Source organism: Phalacrocorax aristotelis, chromosome 22, assembly GCF_949628215.1.
Source record: "Phalacrocorax aristotelis chromosome 22, bGulAri2.1, whole genome shotgun sequence".
NCBI lineage: Eukaryota > Metazoa > Chordata > Aves > Suliformes > Phalacrocoracidae > Phalacrocorax > Phalacrocorax aristotelis.
The window spans coordinates 215,404-237,184 of record NC_134297.1 but is presented as its reverse complement, the minus strand read 5'-3'; the positions used below and the strand labels follow the sequence as shown (position 1 = coordinate 237,184).

At 67.8% G+C, this 21,781-nt stretch overlaps 1 protein-coding gene across 14 annotated transcripts; it reads left to right on the top strand.

The window, feature by feature from the left end:
- The first annotated feature begins 515 nt into the window (after nt 1-515).
- On the top strand, nt 516-21,682 carry PHLDB1 (pleckstrin homology like domain family B member 1). 14 transcript variants are annotated; one of them, XM_075116155.1, is made up of 26 exons: nt 516-664; nt 4,450-4,551; nt 4,971-5,094; nt 5,170-5,340; nt 7,145-7,270; nt 8,742-9,853; nt 10,634-10,876; nt 10,949-11,086; nt 11,212-11,349; nt 13,383-13,511; nt 14,770-14,925; nt 15,037-15,147; nt 15,323-15,412; nt 16,093-16,215; nt 17,037-17,174; nt 17,692-17,856; nt 18,290-18,457; nt 18,796-18,912; nt 19,010-19,127; nt 19,333-19,377; nt 19,803-20,094; nt 20,201-20,291; nt 20,373-20,519; nt 20,658-20,877; nt 20,968-21,053; nt 21,307-21,682. In XM_075116155.1, exons 2-26 carry the CDS (start codon nt 4,492-4,494, stop codon nt 21,445-21,447), a joined length of 4,449 nt encoding a protein of 1,482 aa, XP_074972256.1. In that variant the 5' UTR covers nt 516-664; nt 4,450-4,491; the 3' UTR covers nt 21,448-21,682. The 14 variants fall into 14 exon arrangements, with proteins under 14 accessions (XP_074972256.1, XP_074972254.1, XP_074972253.1 ...); XM_075116153.1 differs by lacking the exon at nt 516-664 and adding an exon at nt 2,350-2,634 and having other exon boundaries at nt 19,034-19,127; XM_075116152.1 differs by lacking the exon at nt 516-664 and adding an exon at nt 2,350-2,634.
- Nucleotides 21,683-21,781: the final 99 nt, after the last annotated feature.

Sequence of the window (21,781 nt, the reverse complement as noted above, 5' to 3'; positions counted from 1 at the left end):
GTGGCGGGGCGGGGACCGGCGGAGCGGAGCGGCGGAGCCCGGGACGGGGCTGACGGGCCGGCGGAGCGGAGGTGAGCGACGGGGAGGGGGCGGCCGGGCCGTGGGGCCCCCACGTGTGCCGGGGGAAGGGGCTGCGTGTGGGACATGGTGGGGGTCCCGGGGGGGGCTGCAGGCGGGAGAGCCGGAAACTCCCTTCAGCCCTAAAACCCCTTGTTGCACAACGTTTTGGGGGCGCGTGGGTGGGTCGGCAGCCGGATGCAGTGGTCCACGTCAGTGGCGAGCCTGGTGGCGTGGGAGGGTCTCCCGTCATCCCAAATCCTCCCGTGGGCGGTGGAAGGGGCAGCCAGTGCTCGGCCCCGACGCCGCCCGGGGAGCCTGGGAACCTGGCCAGACCCCGCTCCGCTGCAGGACCTTGTGTGCTCCTGCTTCCGGACACGCTCTCACCACGGCCCCTTCGGCCCTGCCGGAAAACCCGAGGGATTCGGCAGCCCCAGGAGTTTTCCAGCTGCTGCTCCGGAGAGCTGCCGCTCTCGCACCCTTCCAGCTGCTCTGCGAGCCCCCAGCCCTCCCCGGGCAGCAGCCCGGGGCCGCAGCGGGGCGAATCCACTGGCCGCACGCCACGGGCGGCACGGAGACCAGGCGACAGCGGGGCACAGCTGCCCAGGTGGGTTTTTTCGGCAACTCTGTGGTACGTTTGGGTTTCCCGCACAATGCCACGTGTCCACGGGACGATGCAACCGTGGGTTTGTGTGATGAGGCAGCGCTTGGTGATGGCCGGACACAGGAACAGAGCGAGCGATGCCCGTTTCAGAGAGGTGAGGTTCACCCTCGCACCTCTCGCACCCAACACAGGGCTGGGCGATGGGTTCGTGCCAGGAACTCCATCCAAGACCCATCCTGTGCTGCGGTCCCTGAGCTGTCAGTAAGGAGCCGCAGGTGCTCCCCGCTGAGCTGAGCCACGTGTCTGGCCTGCAGGTGAGAAGCCATTGTTTGCTATGAGAGGGCTTTGATGAATGAGACTCTATCGTACAACCTTACGAGGGGTCCTGGAGCTCAGCGGTGGCGGTTTCCCCATGCTGCGGTGGCTGGAGGCACGTGCTGATGCTGGGCTCGGTGCTTGAGCTCCGGCAGCGGTCGGGACGGTGCATGGCATCACTAGCCCTCGGAGCTGGCTCATCTCGGGGAGCATCAGGTGCAGGAGAGCAGCAATGCATGCCCTCCCCGGCCCAAACATGTGGTGGGCAGTCCCCAGCCCGCGGAGACCCCGAGGCGCGATGCCGGCAGGGCCTCGGCCGGAGCGCAGCTTTGCCGCACCGCAGCGGTGCAGGAGCGCTTCCCGGGAGCGCTGAGATCAGCGGGCGTGGCCGGGATTCCTTGGCTCCCGCCGGAGCTGTCTGGCAGCTGATTTACGGTGATGTTATTGCCAGGAGCGTTGCGTTGCCCCAGTAACCGTGAAGCAGCCCCCGCCGCCCCTCGCCCGGGTGGGATGGGGCCGGCTGGGTCTTCCCTGCTCGGCGTGGGGCAGATCCCAGGCTCGGAGGTAGTGGCCAGGAACAGGCTCCTCACTCTCCTCCAGCTTTGTGCCAGAGACAGGCTCCCTCTTTCCAGCTGCCGACGGAAGGGTCGGTTGTTTACCGGGACAGAGGGTGTGGGAAGGGGTAAGCGCGCCCTAAGCACGTTAGCAGATGGGGAGCAAGCAGGCAGCCAAGTTGGACGGAGGCTGCGATGCTGCGTGGTGCGCACCCGTTAGCTCGGCCGCTCCAGCTGCCTCCCGTGACTCACTCGGCTGCGGGTGGGGAGGAAAGGCCGTGCCGCGGGATGCCGTGCGCCCATCCCTCGCACGCTGCATCGCGGGTGAGGGGCAGCTGGGGCACCTTTGGGCTTGTGGCAGGGTGCCAGGCTATGCTCCGGTACATCGGCACAGCCCTGTGCGAGCGCGGGTCGGCCGGCCGTGCCCTGGCCGTGCCCTGGCCTACGGCACACGCTGCGGCTCCAGGGTCTGCCCCCCAGCTGCTGGCTCCCGGCCACACTGGTAGGGTGCGAGGCAGGCCGTGCGTGCCCGGGTTGTGACTCGGTGGGCAGCCGTGGGTCGAGCAGGGGCACTCCCCTGAGTGCCCCTGCCTGCGCGGGCTCAGGGCAGGCAGGCAGATCGCAGCCGTGGGCGGTGGGGTGCAGGGGCTCCCCAGGAGTACAGTGGCAGTGGGGCAACGTGTCTGCACGCAGCCCATCCGGCGTCAGCGGGGGCCCCGTGGCGGCAGGGCTGGGCGTCCTCCCAGGTGAGGCCTCTGCCCTCACCGGGAGAAGAAAGGGGCTTTTGTCCTCTGGGAAGCCAGGGCCGAGCGGGCAGCCCTGCGCACGGCAGGCATGGGGGCCGTGAGCTGCTGGGCGGTAACCGAGCCCGACCCCTTGGCATTTGCTGCCTTCGCCGCTTCCCCCGGCGGGAACAAGCAGCGCGTTCTGCAGGCAGTGGCGGGAGAAGAAAGGCCGCCTTGTCCGCTCCAGCAGTGGGGCGCCGGCCGGGGCGGCTGCACTCCTGCCCCGCATTCCTCCGGCAGAGCCGGCTGGAGAGGGGCTGCATCCCCCGAGGGACGGGCTGGGGGGACGGCAGGCGTCTCCTGCGCAGTGAGGAGCCAGGTGAGGGGCTCTGCTGGGGTGGAGGGCGATGCCAGGGGGCTGGGGACTGTCTGTGGGTAGGGTGGGCGTAGGGGAGCAGCCAGATGCCATAGTCACTCTCCAGCTCATGGGCAGGCAGGGCTGCTTGGAGAATGAAGGGTGCTGGGTGGAGCGAGTTTGGCCACCAGGCGATGGGCAGGAGCAGGGATGGATCCCCTGGGTGGTGGGGCTGGGGGTCCTCCATGATGCTGTATTCAACCCCACTGGTACAGTCATGCTGGGAAGGGGTTAACGCCAGCACAGGATCCCACCGCGGCCCCGCTCCCTTCCTATGCAGCAGCCTGGCCCCTCCTGGCTTTTCCTCCTTCCTGGACATTATGATGGGGCCTGGGTGCAGGAGAGGGGCAGGGGCTCGGCTGGGCTGTGGGGTCTCTTGATGCTGGGAAGCGTTCCCCCCCTGCACCCGGGGGATATGGGAACGCTGCCATGGAGGGTCCCGCTCGGTGCCCAGGCCAGCACTGCGTGGCAGGTAAGGGAAAGCAGGGGGTCCCTCCTTGGCAACCAGTGGGCACTGGGGAGCTGCTCCTGGGGTACCGCATCTCTTCTTCCCCCCCACTCCAGCCGAGCTGGCCCCAGTCCGTGCGGGGCGGCTACAGTCCCCACGGAGCCCTCACTGTGGGGTGGCTGGCCCTGCGTCCCACGGAGCTGCCTGGGCTCTGTCCCAGCCCTGGATCCCACGCCTGGTGTTTTCCAGCGTTTCATTTTTTCCGCAGTGTGTAATAGCCATCCGCTCACCCCCGCAGTTGAGCCCAGCACTGGCCGAGGTGGGGGGGGGTCTCAAACCCCGCGGGACACTGGGGCTGAGGGGACCATGGGTGATGATGCAGGGATCCAAGCCTATGGCTCCTCCCGGTGCCCCCCGCTGCCCTGGGACCAGGGTCCCTAACGGGGGTGGGAGCGCTCCCCAGTCCATCTGCCCCAGCCTTCCCAGAAAGGGTTAAGCCACGTTTGTCCAGGCCGGGGCGGAAGGGAGGGACATGGGGAGCAGCAGACGGTAAATTTAGTAACCCTGGAGCATCCCGGGCTGTGACGGTGCTGTGAGCGCCGGGTGACGGAAACTGTTCCTCCCCAAGCCGCCTCCTGCCTGCGCAGAGAACGGCAGCGGGTGGCTGCTCCTGTGGGCGGCAGCCCTGCCAGCCTGGCGTGGGCGCCTGTGCTGGCTACGCAGGGTGCAGGCAGGGACGCAGCGCACTCAGCTGGGCTTGTGTGTCCCAAAGTGCTGCCGCTTGGCTGTGCAGGAGCAAAGGTGCATGCCCAGGTGCTGGGGATGGGCACTCATGGCACGTGTGGGTGTGCTGCGGGCCGTGTACGAGCAGGCAGATGTTGCTGGGACAGATGGATCCTGTGCTCATGTGGTGTTGTCCACCAGCAGCCATCGGGGTCCGGCTGCACATCGCTCTCGCATTGAGGGCGGGTGTTTCCCACACCACCTCCCCAAAGCCAAGCCAGCACGCCGGCTCCTTCTGGCACCGTGTCCCGTGCTGACGCTTGGTGCATGCATGCGGCTTTCCCAGGGCGGACGGGGCCACGTGCCTTGCCAGGCCGGGATGGCCACTGGCTTCGGGCAGCTGCTGCGGGGCTGGAGACAGGCGCTCAGGAGGGGAACTGGGGAATCCCCTTGCTGGCAAACGCCAGTTTGGGGTGGGGTAGGGTTTGTGAAGCTCATGCACAGGCTGCCAGACATGCAGGATGCGGGCAGGGATGTGCAGGAGGAATACAACAGAGTCGTGCCCTGCGTGGTCAACTGTGGTGATGTCCTCTGTTTTCTCCTGGTAGAAGCCTGCGCCTGAGAGTGCCCGGTGTCTCCGAGTGGGAACCATGGAGGCACCTGGCAGGATCCCTGCCAGCCCGACCCGCAGAGTCCAGACCATCATCCAGGTGAGTGCACATGGCCGTGGGACCTCTACCCTGTGGGAGCACGGGGGTCTGGCCGGCAGCCCTTCTCCTCCACAGCCAGCCCTGCCGTGGGCAACCAGCGCTGCCCTCCGGCTTCTCTTTGCCCCAATCCTATTACGGGATCGATGGCAAAGCCAATTGAGCTAAGCGGCTGGCAGCTCGGATCCTCTCAGACGCAGCCCAAGCTCCAGGGATCTTCTGCTCCCTCAGCGGCTCACCTCCGCTCCCCCGGGCGGGCAGCACGGGCAGGAGGAAGCCCTCAGCTCCCGGAATGCCCTGCCTGGGCTTCGCTCCCTGCCTACACGCACAGCTGTTTCCGAGCAGCCCGAGGCAGGTGGGCAGCACGGGGGCGCGGGCCGCACCGCGGGAGCTGCGAGCATCCCTCCCCTCTCCCCCTGCAGAACAGCCCCCTGGACCTGATCGACACGGGCAAGGGGCTGAAGGTGCAGACGGAGAAGCCGCACTTGGTGAGCCTGGGCAGCGGCCGGCTCAGCACCGCCATCACGCTCCTGCCCCTGGAGGAAGGTGAGTGCCGGCTGCCGCGGGGTGCCCACGGGCACGCCGGCGGTGGGGACGCTGAGCCGCCCTCTCTGCCGGCAGGGAGGACCACCATCGGCACGGCCGCGAGGGACATCGTCCTGCAGGGCCCCGGGCTGGCGCCCCAGCACTGCTACATTGAGAACGTGCGGGGGACGCTCACCCTGCACCCCTGCGGCAACGCCTGCGCCATCGACGGCGTGCCGCTCCGGCGGCCCACGCGCCTCACCCAGGGTAGGATTCATAAAACTATAGATTATAGCTTCTATAGAACTCTAGATTCTGTGGATTCTCCGCGCTCCTCCGGAGCGGGACCCGGCGTTGGCTGGCGGGTCGTGCTGGCGGGTGCCGAGCTGCTTGCGGATCCATCCCGCACTCGGATGCTCGTACCCCTTTGCCGCGAGGTGGGGATGTGCCGGACGCCGGCACCGGTTGGGAACCGGCTTCGCCGTGTGCCCGGGGACCGCGCGGCGCCTGGGATGCGGGGCAGAGCGCCCTCGCCACGGCACCCATGCTGACGGCGTGTGGGAAGGGGAGGTGAAGGCAGGAAAGAGCTCGGCTGCCCCGCCGTGTCCCCTCTCCCGGCACGGCCCGGCCCCTCCGCCCAGGCGGCGGGGCAGCGAGAGGCCCGGCCCCCGCCGTCCCCGCCCGCCCCCCGCCGCCCCTCCCCGGGGGCGGTGCGCGGCGCTGCCCGGGCGGCGGCGGCGGCGGCGGCGGCGGCGGCGCGGTGAGTGTGGCGGGGCACGCGTGTCCGCGGTCGGGGCTGTGGGGGTGGGGGGCGCTGCCGGCCCCCCCCCCGGGGGTTGCACGGCCCCCTCGCCGCCCCTGGGGGCGGCCGGGCTGCGGCCCACCCGCGCCTCCCCCTGCCTCGCCGGGGACGGGGGGGACCCCACGCGGGTGGGGCTGCCGCGGGCGTCCCCTCGGGGGGGACAATGGCAGCCACGTGGCCGCCGGAGAAGGGGCGCGACGGCCGCGGTGTGACGGACGGCGGGTCCCGCCGTTCCCAGGGCGGGTGGCGAGGGCTGGGCTGTGCGGGGCGCGGGTGGGGGCCAGCCGAGCCCCCGTCCCTCTGCCCGAGGGGCCGCCGGCGAGGCGAGCGGGCGGGGACGCCGCGGGGCAGGGTCAGCCCCCGCGGCAGCCCAGCCGTGGGGCTGCCAGGCCGACGCTCGGGGCGCGGGGGACCCCGCTTTGCAGACGTGATGCACGCCGGGGCCGGGGCGCGGGCGAGGCGGAGGTCGGTCATGCCCCGAGCCGGAGGAGCCGCTGGGCTGGAGCGGCCGCTGCCGGGCCGGGCGCTGGCATCGCTGCCTGGCAGGCAGGACGGGCTCGGCGAGCCGGGGGGCTGCGGCCGCGCCTGCCGGGCAGCACCGCTCCTTCCCTCCCCAGAGCTCGGGCGAGGAAGCCGGGCCCCCCCGGCGGCGACGGCGTTCGCCCGAACGGCCTCTTGCTCACCTTGCCCCGAGCCTGGGCTGCCGGCTGCTCCGAAACCCGCGTCCCCTCCGGCGAGGGATTTTCAGCTGCGGCTGCCGGTGCAGGGCGAGCCTCTCCCCGGAGCCCTGGCAGGCGCTTCAAAGCGGGGTGTGTCTGTAACACGGAGCCTTCCAGCTGCCCGCCGCCCCCCGCTGCCGGCACACGGCTCCCCGGCGCTGCGGGGAGCCCTGCTCCCCGGCCCGGTGGCTGCTCGGCGGCCGTCCCCCGAGAGGGCTGCCGCTTTGGGCCAAGAAGAGGTGCTTTGCGGCTGGGGACAGGAGCTGTCTTGTCTGCAGCTGGCAGCCGCGCAGGCCCTGGAGCGCCGCCAGCTCCCCCGCGGCAGCGCGGCCCCCGGCAGGGACCCCAGCTGTGCCTGCGCCCGCGACGCGCTGCCTGCAGCTGCCGGGGAGTGACCTGGATTTCAGCCTCCCCCTAAGCCTCTGCCGACGGCAGGAGCCCGCTCCCCTCCCGGGGACGCGTAGCAGGGCCAGGCAGCGCCCAGCCTCTCCGGCACCGCTCCGGGGCGGCTGGCTGACCGGCGGCTGAGCGCTCTCCCCTCTCTCCCCAGGGTGCACCATCTGCCTGGGCCAGGCCACATTCCTCCGCTTCAACCACCCTGCCGAGGCCAAGTGGATGAAGAGCATGATCCCGTCGGGGGGCAGGAGCCCGGCGGCTCTCTACGGGCTGCCAGCAAGTAGGTGACCCCACATGGCGCCAGGCGGGGTGGTGGGGATGCCAGGGTGCTCCTGGTCCCGCGCTGCCAGCCTTCCCAGCACCTGATGCTCTCCCAGCCCTGTCCTGCCCAGGCAGCTGCATTCGGGAGCGGGGCTCGCTCCCAGCCGCGGATGTGCCGGCCGTTGACTCGGCATGGCAGCTGCGCTGGCGTTTGTTAATGATTAATACTGCCTTGGAAGAGGGTAATTGCGAGGGCAGTGAGGCACGGCTCCCGCCTCTGCCCAGCCTGGCCGTGGCAGAGCCATCACCCGTCAGCCTGTGCCAGGGATGCGGTGTGCGCAGGGTCCCCCGGCTGCCTTGGGGCCAGTGTTTACATGATGTGGTGGCCATGTGGAGGCTGCGAAGGCCGTTTCCCCGTCTGCAGTCCTTCATCTCGCCGGCTGCTTATCTTGCTGTCTGTCTGGCTGCGGGGCTGATGGGACAAGTGCCTGTGCTGAGGTCCGGCGCCATGCCTGGCTCCTGGGGATGTCCGAACCCCCAGCAGCAGTCCCTGGGCTGGCAGCCCTTCTCCCTGCCCCGACCGGCACGCCCTGGCACGGGGAGAGGAGCTTGGCAGCCTCCTCATGCCACGTGTGTGCTGGGAAGGCAATGTGCCCCGCAGCTGGGGATGGGAGGAGGGACACGGGGAGGTGTCGTGGCCGCAGAGCATCCTGCTGCTGCGGAGCATCCCACAGCCGCTGCCTGCATGGGCCCCGCGCGGTCCCTCTCTGCCCCACGGGATGGGACAGCCTCAGGCAGGCAGGGCTGCGGCACATCTCTGGGCATGGAGGCATTGCCGGACGCTGCGGGGGAGCCGCTGGGTGCCAGGGGGTGACGCAGCCCGGGTGGCACGCTGTGTCCTGGCCAGGCTCCGCGCCTGCCACTATTAGCTCATCCCCTGAGTGACAGGCACATCAGTGCTGCGCCGGGAGAGCAGGGCGGCCCGGGCAGGGGGCACGCCAGCCAGGGGCACGGGGAGGCTGCGGGCCATGTGGCGGTGGGTCTGGACGTGCTGCGGGTCTGCGTTCGGTGGCTTTCGGCCGTCGCATCTCTGCCCCCTCGCCAGGGTGCCAGAGCGTGCCAGGGATGAGCGGTGGGCGCTGGCGGCTGGTGCGGGCAGCTGCTCCCCGGGGAGCGGGGCCGGGAGCTGCCGGCAGCGCAGGGATGTTGGGAGCAGGCGGCTGGGCCGCGCTATCAGGTTTCTGTCTCCCTGGTGATGGGGCCAGCGGGATGCCGGCCTCCTCCCTGGTCTGGCTCCCCAGCCGGCGCGGGAAACAGCGGCACCGGCACACGGGCAGCTTGGGGTGCGGGGGAGAGGAGCTGCAACCTGGCGCTGGCTCTGCAAGGTTGCGTGGAGGGGTGCTGCGGGGCTGCTCCGTGGGACCCCAGCCTGGGTAAGGGCTGCAGGGGGGTCTTGCCGCGCTGACACCTGCTCCCATGTCTCCCCGCAGAGCCCGAGGCCATGGTGAATGGTGGCCGCCAGCCGGCTGAGCATGGGTGTCCCAGCCACAGCTCCCTTGTCAGCTCCATTGAGAAGGACCTGCAGGACATCATGGACTCGCTGGTGCTGGAGGAGCCAGCGTCCCCCGGCGGCAAGAAGCCACCTGCCTGCAGCCGGTCCCCCCTCTCCCCAGTGGTGAACGGGGGTGGGCGTTGCCTCCTGTCTCCCCCACCCAGCCCCGGGGCCATGTCGGGGGGCTCCAGCTACGAGAACACCTCCCCCGCCTTCTCCCCCCTCTCCTCCCCAGCCAGCAGCGGTGGCTACACCAGCCCCTCGCCCAGCAGCCAGGAGCAAGGTCCGGCCGTGCCCCCCCTCGTCCCACTCCGCTCCTCCAGCTACAACCATGCTGTGCAGCCACCCCCCCAGCGCCCACCCCCACCACCCGGTGGGGGTCCTGGTGAGCCGTGGCCGGCTGAGAGGCTCGGGGACCACCGGGCAGGCAGCCCTCGGCTGACCCCCAGGGTGGCACCGCGGCTGCGGGCAGCCCTGCAGGAACGGCCCCCCAGCCCCTTCCGGGAGCCACGGGACCCACTGCCCCCCAGCCGGCAGCCCACCAGCAGGGTGGTCCCAGAGGCCCGGCTGCAGCCCCCCGAGAGCCCGCGGGCAGCCAGGAGGAACATGGAGAGCATGCGGGAGCTTCCCCCGCTGAGCCCCTCCTTGTCGCGCCGGGCTGCCAGCCCCCGGGCAGCCCCTGATGCCCCCTCCCCGCAGCCCCGGCTGGGCAGGGAGGTGCCCGGCAGCCCTCGCACCAGGCGCAAGGGCCCGGAGGAGCCAAGGGGTGCCGGGAGCCCCTCGCCCCCGCTGCTGGCAGAGACCCCCAAGCGCCGCCCCAGCTTCGGCACCTGCCTGAGCCCGGCTTACGGGCTGGGGTCCCCCGCCATGCCCTCGCCCCGGCAGAGTCCCCGCACCCTGAGGAAGCCCTTGGGGGACCCACGGCCACCGGTGGGGCCACGGGAGCGCAAGAACAGCATCACGGAGATCAGCGACAATGAGGACGAGCTGCTGGAGTATCACCGGTGGCAGCAGCAGGAGCGGGTGCGGGAGCAGGAGATGGAGCGCCTGGTGAGACCCGGGGCTGGGAGGGGGGTGCAGGACCGTGTTCCAGCGTAGGATGCCTTCTTTGCAAACGCCTTTTGCTGCTTTAAAAACCCGGCCCTTGCCTCTCATGGATTTGCTGCAGCTGCCTGGCTGCCAGCTTATCTGGGGGGATTATGGCCAGGAGCGGCCGGTGGTGCACGGCAGCTCTCTGGGAGCACAAAGCCTCTGGCTCGCAGCAGCCCAGGGAAACCTGTGGGGTCGGCATTGCTCCGTGGGGCTGCCAGCTGAAGTTGTGGTGCTCCCCCCGGCTTTGCCAAACCATCCGCGACTCGTCCAGCCCTGCCCGGGCCACGTCTGCCAGCGACGGTGCTGTGGCTTCGTGGGCGCTGCGCCTATATTTAGGGTGGACGGAGTTTTTATGGAGCCAGCAGCTGCCTGGGTGGGGTTTGCCCCATGCATCTGCCGGTCCTGGGGGCCGTGCAGCGGGAGCCCTGTTTGCTCAGCCCTGACTCACGCCTGGCGCGGGTGGCCTGAGTCACTGCCTAGAAATAGCGGCGGCACTCGGCAGCCAGCACTGCCGCCTGTAATTAGTCCGTCTCCAGCTCCCGGTACATCGCATGCCTGGCTCCAGCACAGGGTCGGGGTGGGCTGCGTTGGGGTTTGCGATGTCCCAGCCTGTCCCAGTACGTGGGCAGGGCAGGGCGTGAGCCCGCGTCCCGGCGCCTGCCGTCAGCACGGGGTCCTGTGGGCTCTGGTTGCGGCATGTACCGGGATGGGTGCCGTGCTGACCGCTCTTCCTCGCAGGAGCGGCAGCGCCTGGAGACCATCCTGAACCTCTGCGCCGAGTACACCAAGACAGATGGCACCGAGCCGGGCGGCGTGCACCGGCTCCTGGCTGGCGACACCGATACTGGCCAGCGGGTGCCCAGGGGTGCCGTGGCTCTGGGCCGTGCCGCCAAGGAGCTGCGGCAGAGGGAGAGCCTGGAGAGGTCGGACGAGGAGAACCTGAAGGAGGAATGCAGCAGCACTGAGAGCACCCACCACGAGGTGAGGAGACGGTCGTGCCGTGCCGTGCCGTGCCGTGCTGTGCCATGCCGTGCCAACCTGCCCTCTCTGCAGCACGAGGAGCTGGCAGGACCCCGGGCCAAGGAGGCACAGCGGCTGGAGGAGGAGCGCGCCGGTGTGCTCGGCCGCCTGGACCAGCTGAAGAGCCGTGTCAAGGAGCTGGAGCAGCAGCTGCAGGAGACATCGCGAGAGGTGAGGGGACGGGGCACCCCACCAGGTCCCCACAGCTCGCTGCCATCGCCAGCCAGCGCCCGATCCTGTGGGTATGAGCCAGGTCCGGCCGGGGCAGCCATCCTGACACGGCCGTGCCCATCCAGGCGGAGATGGAGCGGGCGCTGCTGCAGGGTGAGCGGGAGTCAGAGGCGGCGCGGCTGCGGCAGGAGCAGGAGGCGGTGCAGCAGCTGCAGGAGAAGCTCTCCAGCCTGGACGCCAGCATCCGGAAGGAGCGGGACAAGGTGAGCGCCCTGGGTCAGGGCTCCCCCAGCGTGGGCCAGGCCATGCCCACCCTGGTGCTTGCGGCCAGTGCCGTGGTGCCCCGTGCTGTGATGTTCCCCTGGGAGCGCATCCTCTGGTCCCGAGCTCTGCAGAGGCATCGAGGAGCATCCCCTCTGGGTTCACATCGTGGTGGGGCTGGTCAGTCTGTCCGTCGGTCTGCCTGGGACCGGTCCCACAGCCCTGCCAGAGGAGGGCAGGGCTGATGCTTGGGGTGCGGTTCGGCCACTGTCTGTCATGCGGTATGGTCTTGCAGGGAGGCTCTGTGGCATGGGGCTTGCCCAGAGGACCGCTGCCTGCAGCGGGCAGCACTGACCCTGGGGTGGGGGCCTCGGCCCTCCACGCTCCTTGCCCTTGCTGGGAGGCTGTGTCTTGTGGCGAGTCCTCCCACTCTGCTGCCCGTCACAGCATCTTCACGCGTGATGGAGCCGTCACTGTAGAATTCAGTTTGCCAGAGGTGACCAGGAAATCGCTGCGGGTGTTTCACTCGGCTCGGTGGCTGAGGAAGGGGTCCCAGCCCCCTTCCCCTGGAGTCATCTGTGGTGCGCTTGCTGCCGTGATCTGCCAGCCGTGCTCAAAGGCACCTGCGCCGCTGCGTGCACGGCACGCTTGTTTGGCTGCTGATTGCCAGCCATCCCGCAGCCTTGTGGCCAGCGTGGCATGGCCCTGGGCGAGCTGCTATGCAGTGGGAGAGCCACCGGGACCCGACTCCGCACTGCCAGCATCCCCGTGCAGCCTACGTGCGCATCCTGCCGGCAGCTCTGTGCCGCCGTGGTGCAGCACCAGTGTCCCTTGGGGTCTGGCTGGCCCCGTGGCTGGAGCTGTCCCAGGCTGTTTGGCTGCCTGTGGCTGGTCAGAGCTGCTGTCTGCGCCTGCCAGCCGTGCCCCTGTGGCGTTTGGGGTTTTTGTTCTGGTTATGCTCTTCCAGCCCTTTGCAAGTGTCTTCTCTACCCAGGGGCAGCCTTGTGCAGAGCCAGGAGAGTAGCACAGGGAAATCCCTCTCCCAACCTCTCTGCTGACCTAACCACCCGCTTTCCTAACCAGTCTGCACTAATTGCACTAACGGTGGCTGCTCTGAAGTCTGCCATCACCTCTGACATCTCTGCATGCCTGGGAGCCCCCTGGGCACCCTGCAGCCTCTGTCCTGGGGTGCCTGTCTGTGTCAGCCCTGTCTCGCCCCGTGGCGTGCACCCTGTGTTCTTTTGCGTGGATCCCTGCGTCTCTGTGCTGCCTCAGCATGGAGTGGGGTGTCTTGCAGCATGTCTTTCCCAGTGCCTAGCCCCCATACGGGGCTGCCAGACCTGCGGGAGGTGATCCCCTATGCCAACACCGTGTTGCCAGCCTCCATGATGCTGCTCCTGTGGCCATGGGAAGGAGGGCTGGGGACGCTTCCTCCTTCTTGCGGGGCCAGGAGCCAGTGTCTGCTCTGCAGCTGACTATGCAGCCTGAGCAGCTCCGGCAGCAGGTTTGGACCTCAGTCTCCCATTTTTCACTGCCATCCCGCAGGCAGCCCTCTCCTTCTGATGGAGAGGGGTGGTCCACGGTCCCTTAGCCTGCGTACAGAACCCACTGTGCTTAATTGGCAGCGCCTGGATGGTGAGCGTCAATTAGCAAAGCTAGTTAGCGGTTTTTCAGAAGGTGCACGCGGTGCAGCTGTTTGCCGGATCGGGGTGACTTTATCCATGCTGTAAGCATCGCTCTTTCCCCTGCCCGTAAGTGGGTTTTCAGCATGGAAACGTGAGGCTGAGGTTGAGGGCTGGCCGTAACCCCTCTAACACCGCCCAGCCCGGGTCCCCGTGGCTGTCGCACTCTCGACCCCTCTATAGATGCCGTGGTGCTCCTCCCTGCGAGCCCCCTCTTCTTCCAGCTGAGTCCCTCTCTAACTCTGCAGCTTCTGCATGGCACGGATTTGAGAAGTGTGTTTTCTCTCTTCTTTCTTTTTTTTTTCCCTCTTTTCTTTTCTTTTCTTTCTTTGTCTCATTCTCCCCTGATTCAGGAAAGGGCAAAGGTTGATGCTGAAAGGAAGGAGCTAGAGCAACTCCGGGCGCTTTACCATGAGTCGAAGAGCCACCTTGATAAGTGCCCCGAGTCAATGCGGGAGCAGTTGCGGGAGCAGATGCGAAGGGTCAGTGTCTCCCCCCACCCCTCCCGGACCATGGCCCACCTCCCTCCGCTCCAGCTTAGGCCAGCTCTTCCCCGCCAGCCGGGGCTGCACTGGGAGCGTCGCACCCGGGCTGGAGGCGGCTGGCGCCGGGCACCGCCGTCCTGGTAAGCTTGCCGCTCGCCCGGGCCTGGGGCGCGGTGCTGGCTTGGCGGAGCGCGGGGCTGACCGCCGCCACGGAGCCGCCGTGCTCCTCTGCACTGGGCAGGCGCGAGCATGTATCCTGCCCTGCAGCGGAGGGCAGGCTGGGGACCCTCGGGGACCGCCGGGTCCTCCTGTGTCCGGTTCCAGTTATTTCCCACAAGTGTTTATTTACGCGATGCCGTGGGTTTATGTTACCACTGGTCTGCAGCATTTTTTCCCCTTATCTGGTATTTTCCGGTAGTGGCCGACCTTTCCCAGCCCGTGGCTGGCGTATGCCTGGCCCTCACTGTGTGGATGAACCCGCCTTGCTGCAGCCTGCTCAGGGCAGGCACCCCTGTGTCGGACGCAGGTCCTGGTGTGCAACGGGCAGGGACGGCGATGGGGCAGTCCCGGTGCACGGGAGCCCTCGGTAGCCACGACGCTGGTGGTGCCGTGCCATGCTGCAGGAGCGACGGCTGCCCTGCTCCTGGAGCAGGGCGAAACGCGTCCCCACGGGGAGCACGATGCAATTGCTGCCGGGGTGGCATCGGCAGACCCTGAGCTGAGTGCTACCATGTGCTGTCAGTGCTTGAAGGCTGGAAGGATGTACAGGCGTTTGTCTGGCGTGGTGTTTGTCCGTGGGGGCTCTGCTGCCCGTCAGCTCGGCGACGCGGGGCTGCCTCTTGGTGGTTATGCTAGTGCGTGGTCTTTTGCTGCCCGGAGGGCACAGTGCCGGCCTGGATGCAGTTCAATGGGGGCAGCAAGTCTCCGAGGGCTGGGTGAAGCCTCCAGCTGCAGCGAGCTCCTTGTCTCATGGGCGCGATGGCTCTGACCTGGCCGGTGCCCGGTGCCTCCATTGCCGTCTCCAGCCGGGCAGAGGTTGCTGGTGTCTACCACATGGCTGGTGCCGAGCAGGAGGGAAAGCTGCCTGCCTGCCGCGCAGGACACTGGAGACAGGCTTTACCACGGGTTCGAGTTCCTGGCCAGAACCAGCAGGATGTGGGGGCGTGGCAGGAGGTTTCGCGGGAGAGACCTGCCTGTGGGATGTGGAGGTGCCTGTCCAGAGGGGGTGATCCGCTGTGCCCTTGTGTGTCCGAAGGAGGCGGAGGTGCTGGAGACGGAGGCCAAGCTGTTTGAGGACCTGGAGTTCCAGCAGCTGGAACGGGAGAGCCGCCTCGAGGAGGAGCGCGAGGCACGGGGCCAGCAGCTCCTGCAGGGACGGGCCGAGTGCCACCGCAGCATCGCCCGCAGGAAGGTAGGGGTGGAGGTGGGCAGCGGGTCCGGCGTGGCAGGGCTGTGCCCTGCGGGTCCGGCTGAGCCCTGCGGCTTGCCGGCAGCCAGCTCATCCCTGCTGCCCGCTCCCCAGGAGCGGGTGGCCGCTCTGGATGCCCAGGCTGCCCAGATCCGGCTGCAGAGTGCCCAGGAGGCCGAGCGCCTGGCCAGGGAGAGGAACAGCGTCCTGCAGCTCCTGCAGAAGGTAATGCAGCGGTCGGGGGGTTGACATGTGCTCCCCGACCTGTACCCTGTACCCTGTAAGGCAGGGGACAAGGTCATGCCAGCTGTTGCCGAGGTGCTGGGAGTTGGGGTGAGATTGGCCATGGGGTGTCAGCAGCCATCAGCTGCCTCTGCTCTTGCTGTCACCCTGTGCTCAGGAGAAGGAGAAGCTCGTGTCTCTGGAGAGGCGATACCAGCTTGTCACAGGCGGCAGGAGCTTCCCCAAAATGTCCTCAGCTCTCAGAGAGGTAAGTGGGGAGAGGGGGATACGGTCCCTATGCTCTACTGCCACCCCAAGCTGCTGTTGCCAGTGGGGATGAGCCTGGTGCACCACAAGCTCCGCTCTGCAGCGGCTCCTGTGCTCCCAAGTGTCTCCTGGCCAGAGCCAGGTGCTCCCGGCCACTCAGAGCCCCTCCATGGGCTGCAGAGACCATCACCAGGTTGGGAGGGAGGGAGGGAAGTGCAACAGAGTGGGGCTTGGGAGCAGCAGCATCCCCACCAGGCTGCTCGGGTGCTGCAGGAGCCCCAGAGCAGTTCTGGCTTTTAGCAGGCGGCTCAGGGAGGGCTGCGAGTGCCCATGAGGGAAGGGCTTGGCATGGCTGCGGAGCACCCAGGGCAGGAACTGCCTGGGGTCCCGTCCTTGCTAGAAAGCAAGCGTGGGGCTGTCTTGGTGCCGGTATGGGGGACTCCTTCCCATTCATGTCCAAAGGCTCTTAGGTGGGAGCGGGTCGCCCCATTGCCCTGCTCGTGGCTGTGAACGAGGAGCCAGAGCCACGATGGCCCTGGGGGCCGTGGTGCCGCCTGACCCGCTGCTGGGGAGAGGGGCGGGATGGCAGAGTCCCCCTGTGCATGCCCGTGATGGGGCTCCTGCTGCTGCCACCTTGGTGCCCACGCCCGCCTCGCCTACGTGATCTTTACCCTCCAACAGGAGACCCTCCATATCTCAGAGCCTTATGAGCTGTTGGAGGGAACTAAGCCCCTGAGCCCCCTGCCAGCAGCAGCTGCCTCCTTAGCTTCTCCTGCCGCCCGCTCCTACCCCAAGGCACAAGAGGTAACGGGACTAACTGCATGTGCTTGCTCGCTTGCCCCCTCCTTGGCCAAGTCGCCGGCCAGACCCCTTAGGCGGACTAACATCGCCTTTGGGCAGCAGGGCATCCCCCCAGCAGCAGGCTGAGGTGTCATGGCTGGGGCATTTCTCAGCTTTCTGGCGGCTGCGCTCATTAACACTCAGACCCTGATCTCAGGTGCTCTATGGAGCCCACCGGGCAACCTGGCTGCCGCCTTTAGTTTTAACCCCGGTGCAGTGCCGTGTGGCACAGGCACCCCACGCGTCCCCTTTGCCCGCCCGCTTACCCGCTGGCTAGGCACCTCCTGACAGCATCCTTTAGGGTCCTGCTAGCCTGGCTTCCCCAGAAAAAGAGCAAACACCCAGCTTTAGCGTGTTTGGTTCAGAAAGGGTGAGGAAGTGGATTTTAAGCTGGCTCAGAGCAGCTCAAGGTGCCTCATCCGGTGCTGTTGCACTGGGGAGGGCTGGTGGCCGGGGACGCCGGGTGATGGGAACGGCTGAAGGCGCCTGGGGCCTCGGCAGGGCAGGCTGCAGCTCTCCGTCCCCAGCCTGCACCCAGCAAAGCTGTGCCAAACGCAGGAGCGAGGGCGTGCCAGGATGCCCAGCCCGGCTTGGGCACCCCGCTCCCCACGCGGTGCTGGGCGCTGGGGCCGCCGCAGGCAGGGAGGGCAGCAAGGCAGGGAAGGGCTGGGCAGGCGGCGGCGGTGGGGACACGCACGCGGGGAGCTTTGCTCTCGCTTTGCGGTCAGCACCATGATGCCAGCGCATGGGTCTAACTCTCCTCCTTCTCCGCCGTGGATTTCTAGGAGTACATGAGGCTGTCTGACGTTTTCAGGTTCTGCAGCAATGCGCACGGCCCCAGCCCGGACACTAAAGCTTCTGCTGCTGCCCCTGCTGCCGCTCAGCGCTCTTTCTTGCTTGCTGTACCTCCCGCAGCCGATGAGGTACCCGCTCGAGAGCATGCTCGGGTTTGCTCCCTTGGGTTGCCCGCTGCACCCCGGACAGCAAGGATGCTGCAGCGTGGCCTCCCTGTGTGCCCAGGTGCTCAGAGCCCACATGGCTCTTGGGCTGGGGGACTCATCCGGCTGCAGCTGTGCAGGGAGCAGAGGCTGGAGCCGCCTGGTCCTGTCAGGGAGCGCTTCTCACCTGCTCCAGAAGGGCTTTGCCCTCCGGGGCGGCGGCAGCGGGGCTGGGGAGCAGAGCGAGTACCCAGCGGGGCGGGAGGGCGGCCCTTTGCCTGTTGGACCTGGTCCTGGCTGCCAGTCCCAGGCGAGGAGGATGCAGAGCAGGCAGGGGCCTGACCCAGTGCCCAGCACCGGGGCGGAGGCCAGCACCAGCTACCCTCCCTCCTGGGGATGTGGCACTCTCTTTTGGGGCTGGAGCCGCCTGCTTGTTGCCCTGTGCTTGCTTGCTCTTGCTCGGAGCCAACTCTCCCGGTTTAACCTGCTTCTCTCTGCCCAGTATGTGACCGTTGAGCAGCTCTCGGGCATCCTGGGGGGCCTCTCCGCCCCTGCCACTTCCCTGCTGGGCTGCGCCCCGCCAGCTCCTTCATCCTCAGGCTGCGCTGCTCCTCTTCCTCCTCCTCATCCTCCTCCGTCTCTCTCTTCTCCTTCCGTCTCTGCAGAGGTTCGTGCCCTATTTCTCTCCCTCCGCCCCCATGCTCTCCTCGGGAGGTGGTGGGGATGCATGGGAAGGGGCGAGCTGCGGACGAGGCTGAGCGGCAGCCTGGGCTCTCACCAGCCTGCGCACCCCTCGCTGCCCTGCCCGCTGCTTCCCTGCCTGCCTGAGCCCTGCCCAGCCCGCAGTGCAGGGCAGGGGGTCTCTGCGCCCTCCCGGCGCTTGCGTTGGCTCTTGCCAGCCCCAGGAGCAGGAAGGGGGTCCTGGAGCTGCTGGGATTCAGCCAGGGAGTGCACAGGGTCCCCGGGGGTCTGTAGGTCCTGTTCTGGGGTGGTGGTGGTGCAGGCACAGGCAGGGATGCTTCGGTCTCTCTATCTCTGTGCATCTGTGCCTCTCGCTGCATTTTGCCCTGCCTCCTTTCTCACGCGGCATCTCTCTCCAGATGGAGCGGCAGCTGCCGGGAGGCCCTGTGTGGCTCCCGGCTCTTGATTTAGAGAAGTGGTACCAGGAGGTCATGGCTGGCTTTGAGACCTCCTCCTCCTCTGTCTCTCCTCCTTCTTCCCCTCCTCCACTTCCAGCTAAAGCTCACTCCTCTCACAAGCCTCTCCAGGTAATCCTGGCTCCCTGCTGCTGGGGCTCAGGCTTCGGGGCTGCCAGCCACGGCAGGAATGGGGCAGCGCAGGGATGTTCCTGCCAGCTCTGTGCCCTGGGCACTGCTGGGCACCCAGCTGCCGCAGCGGGCAGGGGCAGAGCAGTCCTGCAGCAGGCAGCATGCCTGGTGCAGGCAGCCGGTGCCTCCTTTTGCCTGCACCCCTGCCAAGATGTCACTGACACAGGGGCAGGGCCTGGGGAGGGGATGCTCGGCCCCGCCAACGGCTGAGCCATCTGTCCAGCGGGGCTTTTGCAGCTCCCCCCCCGCCCTTCTCACCTTCCTGTCTCTGTGCCCAGGTCTATCGTGCCAAAACGGAGGGTGACGCTGGTGCCCTCACCTCTCGGATGAAGAGCGGGACCCCCTCGTCCTCACAGCTCAACCTCTCCGTGCTGGGGCGCAGCCCCTCGCCCAAGGTACGGCTGCTGGGGGGAGCCGGGCATTGCCCGGCCCTGGACACCCCGGCCGTGGCTCCTGCATGCCCGGTGCCAGCCCCTGTCCCCGTCCCTGCAGCTGAGTGTCTGCTGTCCTGCCCAGGGCCCCCCGAGCCCGGCGGGCAGCCTGCCCCGCAACCTGGCGGCCACGCTGCAGGACATCGAGACCAAGCGCCAGCTGGCCCTGCAGCAGAAGGGTAAGCTCTGGCTCCGTGTCGCTCTGCGGCGTGGCGGGACTTTGGGAGATGCTTCCCCCGCTGCCACTCGGGCAGTGGAGAAGGGAGCCCGGCCAAGGACAGCAGCGGTGGCACTCTGGCGGGACGCAGTGTCTCTCTCACGGTCTCTTGCTTCCCCCCCCCACTCTCTCCCTCCCGACCCCTCTGCCTGACGGCGTGTCTCCAGCCGAGCCGCTCCCAGCAGAGCCTTTGCAGCCGGGCGATCTACCAGGTAGAGACATGGGGCGGCTTGGACTGCCTAGAGCAGCCCGGAGGCAGCAGCATGGCTGTTTGCTGGCACCTTCTATGCATAGGAGGGGCATGACCAGCCCAGGACCCCAGGTGCCTCTTGGCGTCCACTTAGGGACAACCCTGTGCATCCCTAACCCGCTAATGCTTTGCCCAGCCTGCTCCTGCCAGCCTGGCGCATGTGCCCCCCCTTGGCTGCCCGGGCCCCTTCCTCCTGCCCAGAAAAATGCTGCTTGCCATGCTCGCCAGGGAGGTGTGACAGCAGCTCCCACCTCTGCACCCACCATCCCTTCGTGGCTCCAGCAGCGCCTGTGGCGTCTTCTCCTGCCCGCGCCGTCCCCTCGCCCACCACGGTGCAGCTCCGAGCGCGGCACGCTCAGTGAATGTCGTTGTCTTCCTGTGGCGCAGGTCAGCAGGTGATCGAGGAGCAGAAGCGACGGCTGGCAGAGCTGAAGCAGAAAGCGGCTGCTGAGGCTCAGTCCCAGTGGGAAGCCCTGCATGGGCAGCCCCCCTTTCCTGCCGCCTTCCCCCCACTCCTGCATCACTCCATCCTCCACCACCACCGTCCCCACGGCATCGGGCCCCGGGCTGAGGACCTGGACCATGCATACGACACCCTCAGCCTGGAGAGCTCGGACAGCATGGAGACCAGCATCTCCACTGGCAACAACTCCGCCTGTTCGCCTGACAACATCTCCAGGTAACGCCGGGGCCAGCTCCCGCGGCCAGAAGGACAGTCGCTCTGGTGGCCACGCCATGGGCTCGAGGTCCTTCCCGCTGGGATGGCAGCTGCGGCTGTCTTGCAGTGCCAGCGGGATGGATGCGGGGAAGATCGAGGAGATGGAGAAGATGCTGAAGGAGGCGCACGCGGAGAAGTCGCGGCTGATGGAGTCCCGGGTGAGCGGGGGCACCAGCACCGCGGCCGGCCGGGGAGCGGGTCCCCCGTCCCCGGGGCTGAGCGCCTGTGCGTGCTGACAGGAGCGGGAGATGGAGCTGCGGCGGCAGGCGCTGGAGGACGAGCGCCGGCGCCGGGAGCAGCTGGAACGCCGGCTGCAGGATGAGACCGCACGGCGGCAGAAGCTGGTGGAGAAGGAGGTCAAGCTGCGGGAGAAGCAATTCTCACAGGTGCGGGGCAGGCTGCCCCCTCCAGCGCAGGGTCCCCTTTGCCAGCCCAGCTGGCGAGGCAGACCCAGCTCCCTGCCGGGGTCCCAGTGGGGACACACGGCTCTTGGCGGCCTTTGCAGGGCTGTGTTGCTTTTCCAGGCTCGTCCCCTGACCCGGTACCTCCCCATCCGCAAGGAGGATTTTGACCTGCGGCTGCACATTGAGTCCTCGGGCCACAGCGTGGACACTTGCTACCACGTCATCCTGACGGAGAAGATGTGCAAGGGCTACCTCGTCAAGATGGGTGGCAAGATCAAGTCTTGGAAGAAGCGCTGGTTTGTCTTTGACCGCATGAAGCGCACCCTCTCCTACTACGTGGGTGAGTGCCTGCGCTGCCCTGTGCCATCGCCCCCTCCCCGTGCCATCGCCCCCAGTGCCATGGTTGACACTGGTCCCTTCTCTCGGGCAGATAAACACGAGACGAAGCTGAAGGGCGTCATCTACTTCCAAGCCATCGAAGAGGTTTACTACGACCACCTGCGCAGCGCGGCGAAGGTGAGAGCCAGGCGCTGCTGCCGCCCCGGTGTCCGCCAGGACCCCCAGCAATCGCGGTCCCCCCATCACCCTCCGCCGTGCAGGCAGGAGGCAGCTTGCGCCGGGGCCGCTCCCAGAGCTTTCCGTGGCTCCTGTCGGCGCTGGCTCCTCGGGGCACCAACGGCGGGACCCCGGTGCTGAGCTTCGCGGGGGGTGGGGGGGTGGGGGGGTGAAGGGGATCAGGGTGCCGACCCTGCCCCCCTCTCCTCCCCAGAGCCCCAACCCCGCGCTCACCTTCTGCGTCAAGACCCACGACCGCCTCTACTACATGGTGGCGCCCTCGGCCGAGGCCATGCGCATCTGGATGGACGTCATCGTCACCGGGGCTGAGGGGTACACCCAGTTCATGAACTGAGGGGGGGTGCTGCGCACCCAGAAGGCGCCAGCCTGATGGACTCCGCCGGCGAGGCTCTCCGGGGGGCCGCGGCCCCGTGCCAAGGGATCGCAGCGCCTGCTCGCCCGCCGCAATCGCTCCTCTTTATTCTTTTTTTTTTTTCTTTTTTTTTTTTTTTTTTTTTTACGTTGACTTTTTAAAAACAAAATTTATTGGAAACGTATCGACGTGCTGAAACGTAAAAAGCTGCCCCAGACCTGCCCGTGCCCGGAGCTTTGTGCCTCGGGTCGATGCTGGACCGGGGGGCGGGGGGGTGAACTCAGACCCCGGCTCCTGCTGCGGTCCCGGGGGCCCG

What these genes read in the sequence shown, in the direction of transcription:
- PHLDB1 (XM_075116152.1), top strand. Translation starts at nt 2,365, where the DNA reads ATGGGGGCCGTGAGCTGCTGGGCGGTAACCGAGCCCGACCCCTTGGCA. An exon ending in CCTGCGCAGTGAGGAGCCAG is followed by an intron (nt 2,635 to 4,449) that starts GTGAGGGGCTCT and finishes TTCTCCTGGTAG; the next exon opens with AAGCCTGCGCCTGAGAGTGC. An exon ending in TCCTGCAGCTCCTGCAGAAG is followed by an intron (nt 15,148 to 15,322) that starts GTAATGCAGCGG and finishes CCCTGTGCTCAG; the next exon opens with GAGAAGGAGAAGCTCGTGTC.